At 36.1% G+C, this 19,922-nt stretch overlaps 1 protein-coding gene across 2 annotated transcripts in view; it reads left to right on the forward strand.

The window, feature by feature from the left end:
• The window catches only part of Unc5c (unc-5 netrin receptor C), a 345,405-nt gene that overhangs the window by 184,068 nt on the left and 141,415 nt on the right, over positions 1-19,922 (forward strand). For both annotated transcript variants that reach the window (XM_031375664.1, XM_031375665.1), the window contains exon 2: positions 17,944-18,165. In XM_031375664.1, the coding sequence (XP_031231524.1) occupies positions 17,944-18,165 (222 nt within the window). The remainder of the gene's footprint in view (positions 1-17,943; positions 18,166-19,922) is intronic.

Here is a 19,922-nt window from a genome sequence, read left to right on the forward strand (position 1 = left end):
GGAAAGATATGGAGGACAGCCAGGGATATACAGAGAGACCCTGTCTCAAAAACAATCAATCAATCAATCAATAAATGGAACTCAGAAAAGAGATGGAGATTAGTTGTGTTGTTTTGTTACTCCTGGGAGCTCTAGGAAGTCAAAGTTTATACAAAAATTTAGAATATAGGGTTTGGCTACTCATCACTCAATTAATTTTGGATCAAACAGAAATTGCAAGTTGATTAGTGGTTTTAGCTTCACATATACCTTATGAATAGAAGATAACATTTATCATTCTTTTATATCATAAATAATGCTTATTCCTTCTCCTTGGGAAGTAATTCCAGGCCTCTAACAACCCAGAGAGGGAATTTTCAGTACCTTTGCTCCAGAATACTCTAGTAACAAAATCTAGTTTCTCTTCAAATGGAGAAAAAACCCTCTACATTCTATCATATCATATAATTTAGATGGGAAAAAATTGCTTGTTAGGAAATTCTTTAAAGTGAAGAAATCCTTGCAGTAAGCATTGCTTGGTATAGGGCCTCTAACCCACAGCTAACAAGGAAAATATTGCCTTGTGGATGAACGCCTATACTTAACGCTTGAGAGACGATCAGACATCCAAACAACCTGTGTCTTGGTGATGGGTTTCCCTTTATGTTGTTTTCTTGCAATAATTTTTAAATATGTTGATTATTTAGAGCATGTCTATTTTAAATCTATATATCTGAGAAGTTAATCTGTGTTTCAAAAGAGAGATTCATTTATATTTCAGCATACATTTAAATTAAAAGAGATTCATTAGAAGTAATGCTATAGAATTAAACTTTCAACTGGCCTTAAAAATATTTAGTGAGGTACTGTTAGAAAAAAAAATTGACAATTATAAACTTAAAAACTGTTTTGCTGTTGGTGATGATGTCATGTTTGGTTGATAAGGGAGTTTAAAATGATTTAAAGTTCAAAGATCTTAATGAACAATAAAAATCATGGAAGTGTTTGGTGGAACAGAAAAATGACAAAGGCATTGATGAGGAGAAATTGAGAATGATGCTTATGCAGTGTGTACTTCATCCCAGGCACTGCTGAGAACATATACTGTGCAAAGATTCATTGACTGTTCAAGATAAACACAGATAGTAGAAACATCATATGTGAGAATGAGGGAGGTGAAGAGGAAGAAGAAGAAATTAAGATTCATGCACAAACTCAGAGTTAAGGAAAATCTATCAGTTGGCCTTTGAAATTGATCTCAGGGTACCTGAGATTTCCTGAATACTCTCTAGGACTAGTTGTGGGGCTGCATGTCCTTTTTAATATGATGACATAGATAGTAAATAAATTAATTCATTATTTTTAACATATACTTATATGACTATAGGGTCTCTCTCAAATGTTTTACCCCATAGACTGCCAGTTCTTTTTAGTATAATAGACACAATGCAGCACCAGTCTGATGATATGAAGTAAAGGGCATTATAGGCATGATTTTGCTGTGGGTACTTCCTATTGTGACTCATGTAATCATTATCAAAACATATAGCTCTCAGCTTAATATGAGTACTTAAACTTTGATTTTTCTTACTTACAATGAAATACTGCTGTGGCAACAAAATGAAATGATGTTGTTGAAAAAGACCTTCGAGTTATACAAACTCCACTTGCTAAATCATCTTGTGTTCAATGAATCTCGCACGACCCAAAGACCTGGTTTATCCTGAGGTACAACATTTTGTGTTTTCAGAAGCCTGATTTTGCAGCGCCTTGGCCAGTGGATCAATAATAAACACAGCCCAGGCCAGCAAAGGCAGGCAATTTGTGTCTGTTTTGTGTCCTGGCAAACCTGTGGAGCCAGCTGTCTGCCAGAAACTCCCCTCCCCAAATGCAAATACTGCAGACAATGATCAGTTCATTATACCATGAAACAGCCAAGAAGAACCATTATGGTGATTGAAAACACTTGCTAGGGCAAGTGTTTCCCTGGCCCAGTCAACCAGCTGGCAAAGGTAGTTGAGTTAGCCTTTCTGTACATGCTTAACACCAGGGTTGATGCTGACAGAAACTATGGTGTGAATGGTGCCCTCTAGAGTTGTCTAGTAGGGTAGAAAGAACAACTTTTCATGAATGTGACCTTTATACTTCCAAATAACAGACATTGTTCATCTTCTTCCCAGCATATCAAAATCCCATTTTTCTTCTATGTTGCCCAGACTTCTGTCATTTGCTCATCTTGAACCAGTAATTATGGTCAGAAGATGGGTATGCTGAGAGACTAGAGAGGAAGTGATAGGAGCCCCAACCACAGAGGCTGAGAAAAATAGGGATCTGGTTGTAATACAAGCAAGAAATAAATGAAAGGAAAGTAGAACCAGCACATCTCCCATCGCCCCCATTTAACAGTTAATAAAGCACTGAAAGCAATCAGGGATGTGTGTGGACTATATAGGTTTGTAGCAATGAATGTAGGGTGCTAGTTTTCCTAGCCTAGTTATTCCTGGGAAGGGTTAGTACTGTAGGTAATAAGCTATATGGAATTTGTTTGTTTATTCACTGAATTAGACTGACATTAAGCATCATAAGAATATTTAGTTGATTTTCCAGCTTGTGAAGAATGTGGAGCTTGGTTTTCTTGATAGATTGTACAACTAAGGCCCTCCCTGAAGGACTGGCTGTTCACAAGCTAATTGCCTTGAGTCTTTGCACTTCAAACTGTTGAAAGGGGATACTGTGCTTTGATTTGGATGCAGCTCTAGTTTAGGGGGAGCATACTACCTCTTTGGCCTGAGGGGCTGCGTGTTTCAGAGAGTCATAGGCACAGAATGGAGAGGAAGCCCATGCTAAAAGGGGGAAACTGACAGTGGCTGTTTGATTTTTTTGCCCACAGCTGCACAAGCAGCATAGCCTTGAACACATTCTTAACTTCATTTTGTTTACTTTGTAATTTGGTTTTGCGGCAGTCCATCTTGAAGGTACAGAAAGGATAATGATTTCACAAGAACTTGAGTTGAACCCAAGCGGAAAAAGAGGGAGTTAAGAGACCTGCCCTGACATCAACCTGCTCATTTAAAGTAGATTTGCAGAAAAGCAGACTGAGAAAAAAAAAAAAACCAACAAATCACTCTGACTTATCTAAAAGGGATAAAATCATCCCCACAGGAGGAAGTGTGTAACCAGACCCACCAGTTTATCACCTCTTCACAAGACCTTGAAATAGCTCTATGAATTTATATTGTTTCCGAAAGACATGTGAGCCCTGCTGTCTTACCCTGTCCCACTGTGAGCCTTGAAATCAATCCATTGCTCTTTCAGACTTTGGGAAAAATGACACGCTGCTAATGTCAGTGTACTCTCTGCACTCACAAATGTTTTTTCACTCCTCCAGTTTACTGAAGTGGAAGACAGGAAGGACATGCTTTTCTCAAAAGAGCCACATAGGCTCAGAGACCTCTATTTTGCAGACATGAGTGGCTTTTGCCTCCCTAACATGAGAAGCTGTGCCCTCTCCCTTCCCACAAATCACTACCTCCTCTGTATTAGCAAAGGCAGTCAACTCCTGTTTCCTTTTGGAGATTTGATAAAGGTTCAAGCGTGTACTCCTCCCACATCACAAGAGGCCAGGGCTGTATCCTCAGTGTCCCATCACACCACAAATCATCCTCCCTACCACAGGTTCCTGTTGTCTTGGTTGATTGTCATTTACTTGGTGGTAATTTTACCAGTGTTAATATAAAACTGTGGAGCAGCAAATGTCTTATGAGTTGCTAGACATATTCTCGATACTGTAAGGTTTTATGGGTTTTTCTATATTGTGGAAATAATTTGATATGCTGTTTCTTCCACTTTGCAAACCAATTACCTTTTAGACTTAAAAATAACTTGTTGTTGTTGTTATTATATTATTATTATGCCTGTATGTCTTTGTGTGCATGTGTGCATGTTTGTGAATATGTATGTTTGAGTTTGTGTGTGTGTATGTGTGTATGTGTGTGTGTGTGTGTGTGTGTGTGTGTGTGTGTGTACACTAGAAAGGAAGAAGAGAGAACTGGGTCCCATAGAACTGACACTAAAGGCAATTATAGATCATATAATGTGGGTGCTAGGATTTGAACTATGTTCCTCTAAAAGAGGTACAAACATTCTTAACTTCTGAACTATCTCTCCAGCCTCCAAATGAACTTTGATAGACAACTAAAAGCAGTTTATGCAAGCATCTTCATGGAATTAGAAAGTTATACAATGAAAAAAAACATATTACTGTGTGATAACTGGGGGTGTAGCTCTCATTTGGACAATAATTAATACATATTTGTGGCTTCTTCATGAGCAATTTCACAGAGTGGATGGCATATCAGTGCTTCTTTAAGCATAGGTAATGATTGATACTCAAAGGCTTTTTCAGGTACTTATTAACTATGTATATTTCAGCAATTTAACTAATTTCTCTGCCACTATTTTTACCTTTAGAATGGAGATATTGGTATTATTCATGGACATATTGTAGGAAGTAAATGGGAGTCTATCTAACATCCTTAATGGGGTACCTGGCATTTTGTAAGTGCTTTATTGATGTTTGCTTGGTAGTCTTGTTATAATTGATAAATAAGAAAATTTTTCTCAAGTACATTTTCAGGATGTGGAAGGCAATATTCAGTGCAAGACAGTCATTTTTATCAAGCCATAAGCATGAAGATTTCTTTCCTAGCTTCTCTGTTACAGATACACACATCAATGTTTAATATCTAAGTATTCACTTATGAGATTGTAAAAGTTGTATCTCACAAGATAGATGAAAATAGGGCTGATGAGATGGCTCAGCAGTTAAGAGCACTGACTGTTCTTCCGAAGGTCCTGAGTTCAAATCCCAGCAACCACATGGTGGCTCATAACCATCCATAATGAGATCTGATGCCCTCTTCTGGTGTATCTGAAGACAGCTACAGTATACTTACATATAACAATAAATAAAAATCTTTTTTTAAAAATGTGTCTTATAATCAGGTATGATGCTACATGCTTTGTAAACCCCTCACCACTCAGGAGGCTCAGGAAAGAGGATCATGAATTTGAGACCAGTCTGTGTTACAGAGTGAAATCCAGGGTAGAATGAGGTACCTCTTCAAGACTCTATCTGAAAAGAAAAACATACTACCCTGGCCTCTTCTGAAAACAGGATAGGTAGAAATTACTCATCTGAGACACAATTCTCTGAGCATCTCCAAGTGATGGAGGAGCCCATCACCCCAAGACTGACTGCCTGGGACTAGCCCAAGGACCTCTACACCTGATAGTTAAGTTTTTAAGTAAACAAATAACCTTTTAAAATTATTTGTGAGATATGGAAGTAGGTCTAAAGTAGTTGACTATTTAAGTTTTTTTTAATGTTATTTCTAGAAAAAATAAAAGCAATGGAGTCCATATTCTGAGAATTAACTCCCTATTGCCTTCAGCTCCAACTTTGTCTTTTTTTAAATAGATAATAACATTTATGATGCTGCTTAATCCTGGTGTCTAATATGATTTCCAAAGAAAGTTACTGAAGATGAGCCCAACTATATTGGTCAGTCTTCGGTCAGTTGGGTTGGTTGGTGGGTTGGTTTCATTGTTTAGTTTTTTAGTGCAGAATATAATTAAATCCCAAATAAAACTTCTACCAGACAACAAATCATAAAATTTTAACTCCCTCAAATAAGGCCAGAGTCCTTAGGACCTTTTATTTATCCATAAACTTCTGAAACTAATAATTTCATGGCTTGTGAAGACTTGACACTCTAGCCCTTATGAGAAGCATCAAGGAAGGTGTAGATCTTGAAAAGTGTTTGTGGTTTTGTTTTGTTTTTATCATATAAAGATAAGTCAGCCTTTTAAACTTCATGTAAAAAGGGCAGGCTGGACTGAAGTGACAAAGTATGCCCAGAAGGGAACACTGAATGAAAACTTTGAAGCAAACTATTTTCACTGAAGAGTTAGCTAGATCTAATTAGTTATAGAGGTTAAAGGCAGGGAGTAAAGGCCAAAGGGCCTGAAGGGACTATCGGAACAAAGTGTCAAGGAGAAGTCAGGCCCCACATGGAGAAGAAAGTGTCACTGCTTGAAGCTTTAATAATTTGGTGTCTGGGTGTCACACATCCTGATTTCAAGTGGCAGGGGAGGTGACATTGAGAAACATTAACCAACTCTGTGCTTTGCTAGAGGTGATCCATACCCTTTCTATCTTCTTCAATCGGTTAGGCATTATGTCCTTCATGTCAGTATGCTGTATCCAATACATTGTGTGCAGGCAGGCCATTGTTTCACTCCACCCAGATGTGATGCAAGGTCAGAGGTTCACAATCTACATTCTTGCTCATCAGCAAAGTTATCTCTTTCCTTGAATCATAGGACCAGCTGAATAAAAGTGATGATCTAAAATGTCAAAACATACCAATCCAATGTTTAACTACCTGCAGCTCAGGATAGCAATAATGTGAGTGAGAGTTATGATGCGCATTTGCTGTTATTATAAAGTGTCTGAAGAAATTTGAATGTTATAGAAACAACGCCAAGCCCATAAGTATGTAGCATTGTTTTGTCTTCAATAGAAGGAGTGTTAACTACTGTTAAACAAGACAGAGTTGTAATGAGACATAGTAGGATTGTGAGGTAAACAATGATTCCAAGTACCCAGAGGATATACTGTGTAAATCGGTTCTGAATCATAAACATCATGTTCAACATGATCATATTTGTGTTTTTAAAATCTATTTGACTATCCACAATATGTACGCATATTCCATGGCATTTTTTGTAGAATTCTACATATTCAAGTGCCTTAGTATAATTTTAATTTTAAAAAGTAGTAGCTTTAAAAATAGTTACTAAGGAGGTCAAAAATCAACACATATGCATGCAATTAATGTAATTTCAATAAAATAATATAATTAATGAATAAAAGATGATTTTGAAAAAGACCAAGGGTGGGTTGGGTATATGGGGAACTTTGCGGGAGGAAGCAGAAGGAAAAAGGATATGATTATATCGTAATCTTAAAAGGGAAATAAATTTAAAATGTAAAACCCCATAAGTAAACTACCAGGTGAATTATCAGCAAAAAGTCATGTGTAGAACAATAGACAAGTATTTGATTATTATGGCTTTTGTATACCATGATGACAGGAAGTGAGGAACTACAGTAATTTAAACCAAGAAGCAATAGTCCGGTATTGCATTTCTATAGGAGGCAAAAGATACTGCTTATGAGACTTTGAAATGACTGGGAAAAATAATCACTAGAGAATCAGAAACATCAAAGCAAACCAATCAGTCAGTCATTTAGGTCGGACATAGAGAAGCTTGCCTTGGTGGCTTCTATGTAGAAAGTGAAGGAGAGGGGAGATGCAGTTCCTGATGTGAGGCAATCCAATCATAGGCTACTTTTATATTTTATTTTTTTATATTTTATTTATTTTATTAGATATTTTCTTTATTTACATGTCATATGATATCTCCTTTCTCAGTTTGCCCTGCAAAAAAAATGAAATAAAATAAAAATTAAAAAACAAAAACAAAACAAACTCCTATTCCCTCCCCCTCCACCTGCTCGCCACCCCACCCTCTCCTGCTTACTGGCCCTGGCATTCCTCTACACTGGGGCATAAAACCTTCACAGAGCCAAGGGCTTCTCCTCCTATTGATAACCAACTTGACTATCCTCTACTATACATATGCTGCTGGAGCCATGAGTCCCACCATGTGTACTCTTTGGTTGGTGGTTTACTCCCTGGGAACTCTGAGGGTACTAGTTAGTTCATATTGTTGTTCATCCTAAGGAAACCCTTCAGCTCCTTGGCTCCTTTCTCTAGCTACTTTATTGGGGACCCTGTCCCCAGTGGTTGGCTGTGAGCCTCTACAAGGAACTGTCAGAGCCTCTCAAGAGACAGCTATATCAGGCTCATGTCAGCCAGCACTTGCAGGCATCCACAATAAGGTCTGGATTGGATGATTGAATATGGGAATGATTTCCAGGTAGCTCAGTCTCTGGATTGTCCTTCCTTCAGTCTCTGCTCCATAGTTTGTCTCTGCAACTCCTTCCATGAATATTTTGTTCCCCCATTTAAGAAGGAACAAAGTACCACACTTTGGTCTTCCTTCTTGAGTTTCTTGTGGTTTGTGGATTATACTTTGTGTATTCCGATCTTCTGGGCTAATAAAAACTTATCAGAGAGTGCATAACATATTTGTTCTTATGTGACTGGATTACCTCACTCAGGATGATATTCTCCAGATCCATCCATTTCCCTAAGAATTTCATAAATTCATTGTTTTTAATAGCTGAGTAGTACTCCATTGTGTAGATATACCCCATTTTCTGTATCCATTCCTCTGTTGAGGGACATCTGGTTTGTTTCCAGTTTCTGGCTACTATAAATAAGGCTGCTATGAAAATAGTGGAGCATGTATACTTACTACATGTTAGATAATCTTCTGAGTATATGCCCAGGAGTGGTATAGCTGGATCTCAGCATGTCCATTTTCCAGAGGAACCATCAAAATGATTTTCAGAGTGGTTGTACCAGCTTGCAATCCCACCAGCAATGAAGAAGTGTTCCTCTTTCTCCACAACCTCACCAGCATCTGCTGTCACCTGAGTTTTTTATCCTAGCCATTCTGACTAGTGTGAGGTGGAATCTCAGGGTTGTTTGGATTTGCATTTCCCTGATGACTAAGGATGTTGAACATTTCTTTAGGTGCTTCTCAGCCATTTGGTGTTCATCAATTGAGAATTCTTTGTTTAGCTCTGTACCCCATTTTTTAATAGGGTTAAATTTTCTTATTTTCTTTGCTCATGAGTTATCATATTAATTTAAAGAGGGCTGTGTTTTTTATGTATATTAAGTCATTTTACTAAATTGAAGGAATAACTTACCTATTAAAAAGCCTGTGCCGGGCAGGGATGGTGCACGTCTTTAATCCCAGCACTTGAGAGGCAGAGGCAGGTGGATTTCTGAGTTCGAGGCCAGCCTGGTCTACAGAGTGAGCTCCAAGACAGCCAGGGCTATACAGAGAAACCCTGTCTCGGAAAAAAAAAAAGTCTGTAAGTAGAGTTTTAATTTTATGGGAAATTTTGAGTGTTTGTTGTCATATCTTTAAAAATAGATGATATAATATGTAGTCATATGACACTAATAATAGTATTTCCAGTGTCTTAATTTTTAGGATGACTATTACATCACATAAGCTAAGTACTCTTATTTTTAACATACTCCTTTTTTTCATATTTTACAATACTTTTGTCTCTACTGTCTTACTTTAGATCTAAACATGGTACCAACATATACACACAAACACATATACATGCACACAACACACACACACACAGATAGACACAAACACAAACTGCTGAGAATATAGTTGAAATTCTTTGAAGTTAAGTTATAGGTACTTGAAGTCTTTGCTATTATATAAACATGAAATTTTCTATAACAGTTAAGCATGTATGCATTGTTTATAAAGAGATTACTATAGATTTCATCAAACTTTGACTTATAACACATAATCTATCTAGGTAACAATTTTCTTTGTAGTCCTTGACATTATCAGTTTTAGATAAGTTCTCTTCAACTGAGAAAAAGCTTTAGAACTTTCTGGAATGAGGCTTCTCTGGTCTGATGTAAAATCATTGGCCCCTCAAATTGCATTATAGGACTTTTACAGCCTAACAGCAAGGGATGATTGTATTTGAGAAGATTAAGAATGAATTTGTTAATGGAATTAAAACATACAGGAGTCAATTCTGAATGCCAGATTCCCATCCATATAGTATATGGAAGAAAATAACTTCAAGGCTGTATTTGTGAGATACAGTATCTGCATATTTTACTCTGGGGGATGGGTGATAAAGAACTGGTTATTAAGGGGATATGGGACCAAGTTCTGTGGAAAACTTTGAATTTCTGGCAGAAACTAATTTGATTCCACTTTCATGCTGGACTATTCATAGTTATTGTAGCCATGAACTATTGCTGTAGAGTGAATCTGAATTGTGTCTGCTTCAGCTTGGTCTCCAACACATCAGTGTTCAGAGATGAGATGTGAGAGAGCCAAATATCTATTGATGGGCTCCTGATTGATGGGCTATGAGGAAATGTGAGAAATTTCAGTGAGAGAGTTGGAGAAGACTTGATACTTTGCCCCATATCCTGTTAGCAGCCCCTTCATCTCAAGCTGTTTGCTTCGTGATTGCTATGAGATGAAGAGCATCAACTGAGATGGATTCAAATGACCATGGACTGAGTTATGTTTATGAGATCTTAAATCATGATCTAAGATGAACCTTTTGTTGCCTTTCTACTTGTTTCTGGTATTTGGTTAGTGCAATGAAATGTTGACTAATACAGGAACACATTGATATGAAGGAAGAAAATCTAGACAATTGAAATCAATATCAAGGTTCTTGAAATAATTCAGATAAAAAGCATGATACTCTATATCTTATTTATTCAACCCTCTTGAGGGATGCTATTTTGACTATGAATATGATGTTATAATCAGAAACGAGGAATTGATTTTAAAAGTCAGGTTAATTTTAAGGGAAGGAAATAAGTACATCTGAATTTGATGCTGAGGATACAGTGTTGAACAAAAGGGGAGAATAACTGATTTCATGGAGCTTGGAGTTATGTGCAAGGGGAAAAGACAATCAGTTTAGGGAACAAGTTAATTTGAGAAAATAACATAAAATAATGATGATGGTGATGATGATGATGATGATGGTCATGATCATGATCAGGTTGATGATATGGCAGTAGCAGTAAGAAGAAGTAATGTAGAAATGTATTCTTGGAAGGAGTCATTTCTGTGAATTTTGTGATCTTGATACTCTTTTTTGGCCTGGGGGAAAAAATTGAGCTATAACTTTCAAGTCAAGACAGAAAAGAAATGTCCTTAGGTAAAGCACAAGTTCTTGAGTATGGATGAATGTGGGTGAATGTAGGGGAGTGTGGGCAAGTGTGGATGAGTGTAGGTGAGTATAGGTGAGTATTGGTGAGTGAAGGTGAGTTTAGGTGAGTGAGGGTGAGTATGGGTGAGTATGGATGAGAGTGGGTGAGTGTGGGTGAGTGTGGGTGAGTGAGGATGAGTATGGGTGAGTGTGGATGAGGATGAGTGTGGGTGAGTGTGGATGAGTGTGGGTGAGTGTGGATGAGGATGAGTGTGAGTGAGGGTGAATGTGGGTGAGTGTCGATGAATATGAGTGACTGTGGGTGAGTGTAGATGAGTGAGAGTGAGTGTGGGTGAGTGTAGATGAGTGTAGATGAGTTAGAGTGAGTGTAGGTGAGTGTGGGTGAGTGTAGATGAGTGAGAGTGAGTGTGGGTGAGTGTGGATGAGTGTGGGTGAATGTGGGTGAGTGTGGGTGAGTGTGGATGAGTGTGGGTGAGTGTGGGTGAGTGTGGGTGAGTGTGGGTGAGTGTGGGTGAGTGTGGATGAGTATGGATGAGTGAGAGTGAGTGTGGATGAGTGTGGGTGAGTGTGGGTGAGTATGGATGAGTGTAGGTGAGTGTGGGTGAGTGCGGGTAAGTGCAAGTGAGTGTAGGTGAGTATGGGTCAATGTGGATCAGTGTGGGTCAGTGTGGATGAGTGCAGTGTGATAATGACATAGTGCCAGGCTGTCTGTCTCCTTGTGTTGGCAAGAGGACAGGAGGCTAAGACAAGAGGCATAGAGGGCAGAGCAATAAGATCAAGTGTGTCTTGGCTGGCCTGAATAGAGTCTGATTTCATTCTCTGTCAATACAAAGTCATAGGAGGGTTTTAAGGAGCAAAGGAATGGAGGGGAAGTTTATGTATGTGACAGGATCTGATAATTGAAGCCACTGGTTTGATGAGATGCCCAAGGGAGAGACCAAAGGAGGAGCTTTGAGAAGTATCTGGCTGTGTTTAAGTAATAAAGGAGAAAGTGGAAGGTCAAAGACTTACGATAGGAAGCAATATAGTGCTAATGCAGAGTCCCCAAAGGAAAAGGAAGTTTATAAATGGGGAGAGTGATGTAATACATTGAGTGTCAAATGAGCATAATAGATGAAGGCAATAAGATCGGATGTACTGTAAGACTTTGTATTTACACCAAGTTATACTTTCATCAGCTCTTCAATGTTTAGATATTTTACCTGAACTGTTCAGCGAATGGAACTGGCCACTTTATTTCCCTTATACTTGGCAAGTTATATGAAGAAGAAAAATAGTTTTTTGGTTTTTTTTTTAATTTTTCTTTCAGGTGTTCAGTAGAACTTAAATAGAAGAGGAAGTAAGCAAGAGTATAAGAGGTTTTCACAGTATGAAAGCCAGAGAACAGGAGAACTTACCTGGGGCATAAGGAGGCCCTTCTATTTCAGAAATAGCTAAATGTCAAATAACACTTTAACTTTGTATTTCTCCTAGGAGTAGAAGGATGTACTTAGAAAATATTTCTTTGAAAGTAAAAAGGGTTTCTTTTGAAACTAGAATTATTCAGTAGATCCAAATTATGGAATACATTTAAGGCATTATTGATCCAACTATTTGGATATAAAGGGTGAATCCACTGATATGTTTTTTGATATGTAAAACATAGACTTTGTCTTCCAAAGGATATTTTAACCGAAATATTAAAAATAGCCTAGAGACTTATTCAAACAGTTAATTCCAGCTGCTTTTTTGGGCAATATATCATACATTATATCTCTGATGGATGAGTAGCCAAATGCAGATAAAATTAGCTTTTCAGTCATTCATTTTAAATTGTTCTCAAGTTCTTTGGAAGCAAAATTCATTTTAGAAGAATATGCTTCAAGTCTCAGACAAAGAGATAATGGTCCTATATTTCATTCTATGAGCAATAACAGTTTAAGTCGTGTGATTCAGAAATGTAGAAATGTATGTATTAAGTTGATGAAAGTTAAGGCTTGATATAGCAATGAAACCAGCAACCTAAAGCTTCCTAGATTGATGTTCATAGCATAATATTTTCCTGTCAAGAATTAGGTGGAATGAAAATCTATAAAGATAATACATGGTACAAGCCTTTCCTCACTTGTATATAAATGAAAAAGCCAATGCCTGCATGCGATAATAGAAACAGAAATGCTAAGATTTACTGAAACCCAGATAAAGACAGCACTTTGTTGTTATGCTATTATTGAGTAATGGGCAAGAGTGGAAATTTAATTCCAATGTTAGAGGAGAATAAAATGCTGTCTTCACACATAAAAAGCCATGTCTAGCTTTATGTTGAAAAAAACTTCAACATATAGAAAGGAAATCACCATGAGAATTTTGCTTTGTTAATATAAATAAACTGCACATAAAAAACTTAACAATTTCAATATTCAACTAATTTTGCCCAAGTTAGTGCAGTTAATTTCAACTTGAAATATATGTTTTTATAAAAAGTAATAATTTAAAATAGTCAAAAAACATTACTCAAGATATGTTCACAGTCTGAAGCTGTGTTTATAAACTGGATTCCAATCATCTCCCTGATATCACCTCTACAGATATGTATGTATGAAGTAGCAAGATTGTTTTAATGATCTCTCTGTTGGGTGAAAACTCAAGGTTGGTCTTTTATAGCTTCAAGTTTTGTGATATGACCTTATTAGTATCTTAAAGATGGTTTGTTTGTACAGTAAGATGATTTTATGTAATCTTTTTTAAACTTGAAAAGATTAAAAATAGTTAACAAATATTTAACACTAGAATGGATATAACTCAAGGGTCATGATTATATGGTATTTATGTTAATTTTCATATTTCAGAAGATTTAAAACTTATTTGTATATGTGTATGTACCATGTTTGTGCATGCATCTATGGTAGCCAGAGGGTAGCACATCCCTGAAACTGGAGTTAAAGGTGGTTACAAGATGCCTAATGTGGGTACTGGGGACACACACAGGGCTAGCTATGTACTTTGTGTGGACCAATACAGGGTGAAAATTCCAAGATCATAGTTTAAAATGTATAAACATTTCTGAGAATGAAATGAAAATATTAAATGATGCCCTAGTCCTTTGAGACAGAACAGGTCACATTAGCTAAGCATCCAACCTAACTATGGATGAAGTAAACTGGGAATTCTGTTCTACAGCTTGACACCATTCTAGGGAACATGTATATTGAAACTTATTGGGGATTTCACTTATTTTTAAACTATACTGGACAGTGTCTAAAAGATAGAATTTTAGACTGAGAAACCTAGGCTCTAGTTAATTTCTTGCTGTAGAAGAATTAAAAGATTCTTTTAATTGTGTGGCAATCTGGTCACAGCCTTGCCTTTTGAGCTATACTTGTTCCCATCTATTGGGCTAAACTCAGAGCATCCATGCTACGGAGGCCACTTCCAATAGGCTAGCTCTGCATTAACATAAAACACATTGGCAAAGTAAGAGGCAATTATGTGAGAGGCAAATACACAGGGCAAAGCAGCTGTGTGTTCATGTAGAGTCAGAGGCATTACAAGCTGACTCTGTTCTCATTAAATACACATAGACATGCTAGATATTTACATACTTCGCATATTGATTTGTATCATTTTGGTCAAAGGGAATTGATTTATTTATTTAAAAATCACATTAGAAAATGTTTTTAAATAAAATTTATTTAAATGACAATTATATATAATAGAAATACAAGTTCTATCATACAAAGAAAATGTTTTCTCTTATGGTAGAAATGATTCTTTATTATACTTCCTTATAACTGTTAACAAGCATCTTGACAAATCCATGATATGAAATTATTATATTATATTATAGTAAAACTCAAAATTAAGGAAATGCTCAATTAGTTTGCTCATAGATGTTTTAGATACTTATTAAATTATGAATTTCCTTCTAGCATTTCACTGAACTTCTTTTAGCTTGAAAATGGCAAATTCATACTGCCTCTTAGAATTTTCTGGACCAACAATCAGAAAGCATTTTCTTAGCATGCTTACTATGTCTGAGGTGGTAGCATCTATACGAGCTTATAAGGTGTGGTAAGGTACAGATGGTGTCTCTCAAAAGTGGAGAAACAGAAATTTCAGAACAGTATTTGAGCCTGCTAACAATCACCGTGTTTATTTTGCTGTATTTATCCCACTACACATCCACTAACTCAGGGTCTTGAATTATCTTGGTCAATTGTCATTCCTACAGTTGAATTGACTACGAGAAATAAGGCATAATGTACAATGTGATTTCACCTAGGCTGTAAATTGGAATTTACAATATGGATACCATAAGAAATGTTAAGATAATGGACTATTGTCTGTTAAGGCAGCTCTCTAGAGGAACACAAAGAGATGGGTTCTGTGGAGATGAGAATTATATATAATAGAAATACAAGTTCCATCACAGGAAGAAAATGTTTTCTCTTATGAAAGAAATGATTCCTTATTATACTTCCTTTTAACTGTTAATAAACATTTTGACAAATCCATGATGTGAAACTTCAAACCTAGGCACAGGCTGATTTCTTTTATGTGTAATGATCATATTATAGTGAAACTCAAAATTAAGGAAATGCCCAATTTGTTTTCTCATAGATATTTTAGATATTTATTAAATTGTGAATTTTCCTTCTAGCATTTCACTGAGCTCCTTTTAGCTTGAAAATATGCATGTCATTTTTCTCATCTTCCATTATTAATTTGTTTTCTCAATAGTTATACTAAAATAATGAAACTAGAAAGATGCATGTTTTTGGCTAGGTGAGACAGCTGATTTTTAGTGTTCATAAATACATACTATGGAATATGAACATACAAATACATATGCTACACTGCTGAATAAAATAGATGTATATAGTTACCGAGCACTTTGTAGGAGTTTCTTTTAAAGGAAGAAGCTTCACGTAAAAGAGTAGCTATTTTACCCTTGGCATGCTTGTGTAAATGTGTAGTTTTAACTACATTGCCTTGATTATATGTACACAAGCCCAATCCAAAAGGAAAGTGAATTTATATTAGAGTTACCATCTTGTTTGCTTTCATGAATAATGATGGAAAAAGAGCTATGCTTCAGTAGAATTTGAGTGTGGTATTTTGTATAGCTCTATTGATTATTAACCTAGTACATCCTCACATATAAAAGGAAGTGCTCTTGAATATGACAGAAATATTGGGTAAGGCATTCAAGGCATCAAATTTGTGCAGACGGATCTGTCAATAGTACAGTTCCTTGTCCCTTTGCCTTCCTAGCTTGGTTTATTTGAGCAGTCTTAAGTGGCCTTGCATATTGACTAGTGAAGCTGAAACTGATGTAAACAAGGTTATTCTTTAGTAAGCTGACAGTGTGTGTCCTTGTTTATCAATGGTGGAAAAACTAAAAATGAAGCCTTAGCATAAAGAAGTATATCAAGGAGACAGAATAGGAAAGAAAGCTTAGCTAGAGCCAACATCATCTCTACGATGTCAGGAATTGAACTATTGTGAAGCAGCTTTGAAAACTGGTTTTGGCTGTGATTCAAGTAGTCCCAATTTTTACCCCTAAACAGATTGGCAATGACTGGGTGTTATTACTATTTGAAAGCTATCCTTTGACCTAGATGAAGAAAGTCACAGGCCAGATTTCTTAGCGGACAGATGTCTACTTCATCAATGGCTACCTCCCAAAAATAGGATAGCAATCGAATACATAATATAATTATTTTCATGGTGATTATCTGAACAGCCAACCTCTAAATACTAATATCATGCCATGTCTATTGATGCAGAAGAGCATTTTCAGAGAACTTATAAAGTACTTTTATTTTACATTTGAGCCATTTTAATACACGATTAACATATTTTTGGCCTAATGATAGTTTATTCTTTTCTGTCCCTCATAGAAAGATAATTATCAGGTATAATGTATATCATAATGGAAGGACTTATCATTTTATAAAACATTACTTGGCTTTATTAAAGCAAACACATATGATTTTTAAAACTTGAAATCATGTGGAATTCAAGTTAAGAAAAACAAAGTGACTTCAAAGTGTACAAATCTCCCAGTGATTTTAGATAAGATTTATTCAGTGATATAGAAATATCAGATGGGAGGAGCACTTTTGACAATTTTCAAAGGTATAGAAATGAATTTTTTGTACTAAGGTTAAATAATTATCTAACTGTCATATAATACCATGTAACATCTGAAGTAATATTTAAAGTTTGTAGCATTTCTACCATGGCTACACTAGTGACCAGCTTGATGTCCTCACTCATTTCCAGTGCCCAGTTTTAATCTCAATGAATATTTTCAGCTGAGTGAAAGAATCAAAAGTATCATTGGAAACTAATGATCAATTTGCAACTGAACTTAAAGAACTTTAATTCACATTTCAAATGTTTTTGCTCAGATCTTTGCAAAAGATTTAAAGCAAGCCTTATGCTTCTAATAGAAGTTGCTTTTGTTTGTTTAAGTATTTATTTTTGACCATGGCTGTTGTGCTTGCTTGTATATTTGTGGGCCAAATGTGTGGACTACTCACCGAGGCCAAAGAGGACATCAGACTCTCTGGAACTGGAATTTCGGTTGACTGTTAGTTACCATGTAGATGCTGAGAACTGAACCCAGGTCCTCTGGAATGGAAAAAATGCCTTTAACCACTGAAATACTCTCTAGTCCCTTGTTTCAGTTCTTTATATCAACCTTGTACACTTGTATGGGAATTACATAATACATTGTGAAGATTATAGCTTCTGTTGGTGACAAGAACCTAGACTTTGTTTCACAGTTAGCTACTCATTCCCTGTATTTTCAGAGGAACTTATTCTTCCTGGTGTTGAATTTTGTTATATATAGAAAATAGAATAATAATCCAGATTATCTGCTGAGCACTCAGTCAATATTTCTAACTATTGCTTTGCACATAACAATAATTCAAAAACTTATTTTTCAATAAATTCATCTTCTAAAATCAAATAGCAGCTAGAAGACAAGTTGTCATAATTTGACCATTTTTCACTTTCTGTTCCTTTACCAGATGATGACTTTTTTCATGAACTCCCAGAAACCTTTCCATCTGACCCACCTGAGCCATTGCCACACTTCCTCATTGAGCCTGAGGAAGCTTATATTGTGAAGAACAAGCCTGTGAACCTGTATTGTAAAGCAAGCCCTGCCACCCAGATCTACTTCAAGTGCAACAGCGAGTGGGTTCATCAGAAGGACCACGTAGTAGACGAGAGAGTAGACGAAACCTCCGGTGAGTTTGGGATTGTGGCTCAGGACTCACTCACTCCACTGTGCTGTTGTCACAATTCTACTTCAGTTAGCAAGGCTGAAAAGGGAGTTACTGTCTTTTGGCAAAAACATTTGAATCAGTTAAGAATTAATGATCTTGTTTTATGCAATGCAAAGCAAGCCATTAAGGTTAAATGCTTTATTGTTGATGAACTACATGACTGTTCAATAAGATACATAATATGGAATCGATAGAATGAATTAATGTTAAACATCCTGGCAAATGATATCTTTGAATTTCACTTGTATGGAAGTCAAAGAAAAACCTCCTGTAATCCAAGGGTCGTGTACAAATGAGAATACATTGTGCTTGGTGACATCTCTGCCCAGCATTGGTCTGCATACATACCTGATATTACTTTATAGAATATTTTAAATTATTCTTTGAAAGTTAGCTATCAGTGAAACTTTGTGATGTTTTATTTCCCAATTACCAATGAATGATAGTTATGCAACATCTTTTATTTCTCTTAAATTAGAAAGACAGAGACATTTCTTCTGTGGCTTAAGTGTTTTCATCATCAGGAGGGAGAATGACACTGAAAACATTCAGAGCTAAATATGTGACGTTATGGTTTTAAGATATATAGTAGAGTCAAGACATTATTAACCATCATTTCCAAGCTAAAAGGAATTAAAATGACACAAATGAGAAACATTTTTACATCTTCTCTTTCACAGACATCTCTATATACAGAGAGCACATTCAGGGTTTCAAATTTGCAAATAATTCCCATGTATGTCTATCTATTGGCTTAATCTGAAACAAGGACAGAAGAGCACATTCCACATCTCCAACTGCAATATCAATTGAAGAGATGGTATTTAAAGGCATAGACTAGGCTATTGACTAAGAAGAGGCATCTCGAAAGGACATGTAAAACATATATGTACATAATATAAGTGGTGTCAAGAAGTCAAGTGGCAACTCTATGCAATTGCTGTTCATCTACTAGTCAGTATTTTCACTTACTGCAAGCTGCTGTCTACAGAAAACATTGATTATCCAATCATGGGCCAGCTTATATCAGGGAAATACCTCACCTCTTCATGTAATTATTCAGAAAATAACTCTACCAGATGTTGACAAAATCTCAAAAGAATTGAATTTTATTGATCTCAGCTCATTTATTTCTGAAGATTTCAAATGCAAAGACTTTAACAATGAGTGCAAGGTGTCACAAATGTAAAAATGGGAATCAATGTATTTAGGCATGTCTTAATAATTAATGAAAATGTCTATATTAGATTATAAATAAAAATTAAATGTCTGATATTCAGCACTTCTGATAACTTCTCCATAGGTTACTAGCACACACACACACACACACACACACACACACACACACACACACACTCATACACACATACACACATGAATTCAAGATGAATACATGAGAGTTAAGGGAAAAGCTCCAGTACTTGTGAGACCAAAGACAGAATCAAATATTGTATAATTTTTGTTGGCTTTTATTTCTAAATGAAACTTTGCTAACTTTGCAAGGAAGTTAGCAATCATCCTTTGGTGCCATGCTAGACACATATAAAAAGGTATTTACAGACACTCATACTGAGATAATCATTCTAACCTATTAATAAGCATTTTAGAGATCATAAATCATTAAGATGTGTAAAAGTTCTAAAGAAAGAAGAAAACTACCATTTATGACATATGGCATAATTTTGTATACATGGAAAATTTATGCAGTTTCAAAGAAA

The sequence above is a fragment of the Mastomys coucha genome, unplaced genomic scaffold (genome assembly GCF_008632895.1).
Source record: "Mastomys coucha isolate ucsf_1 unplaced genomic scaffold, UCSF_Mcou_1 pScaffold16, whole genome shotgun sequence".
Classification (NCBI taxonomy): domain Eukaryota; kingdom Metazoa; phylum Chordata; class Mammalia; order Rodentia; family Muridae; genus Mastomys; species Mastomys coucha.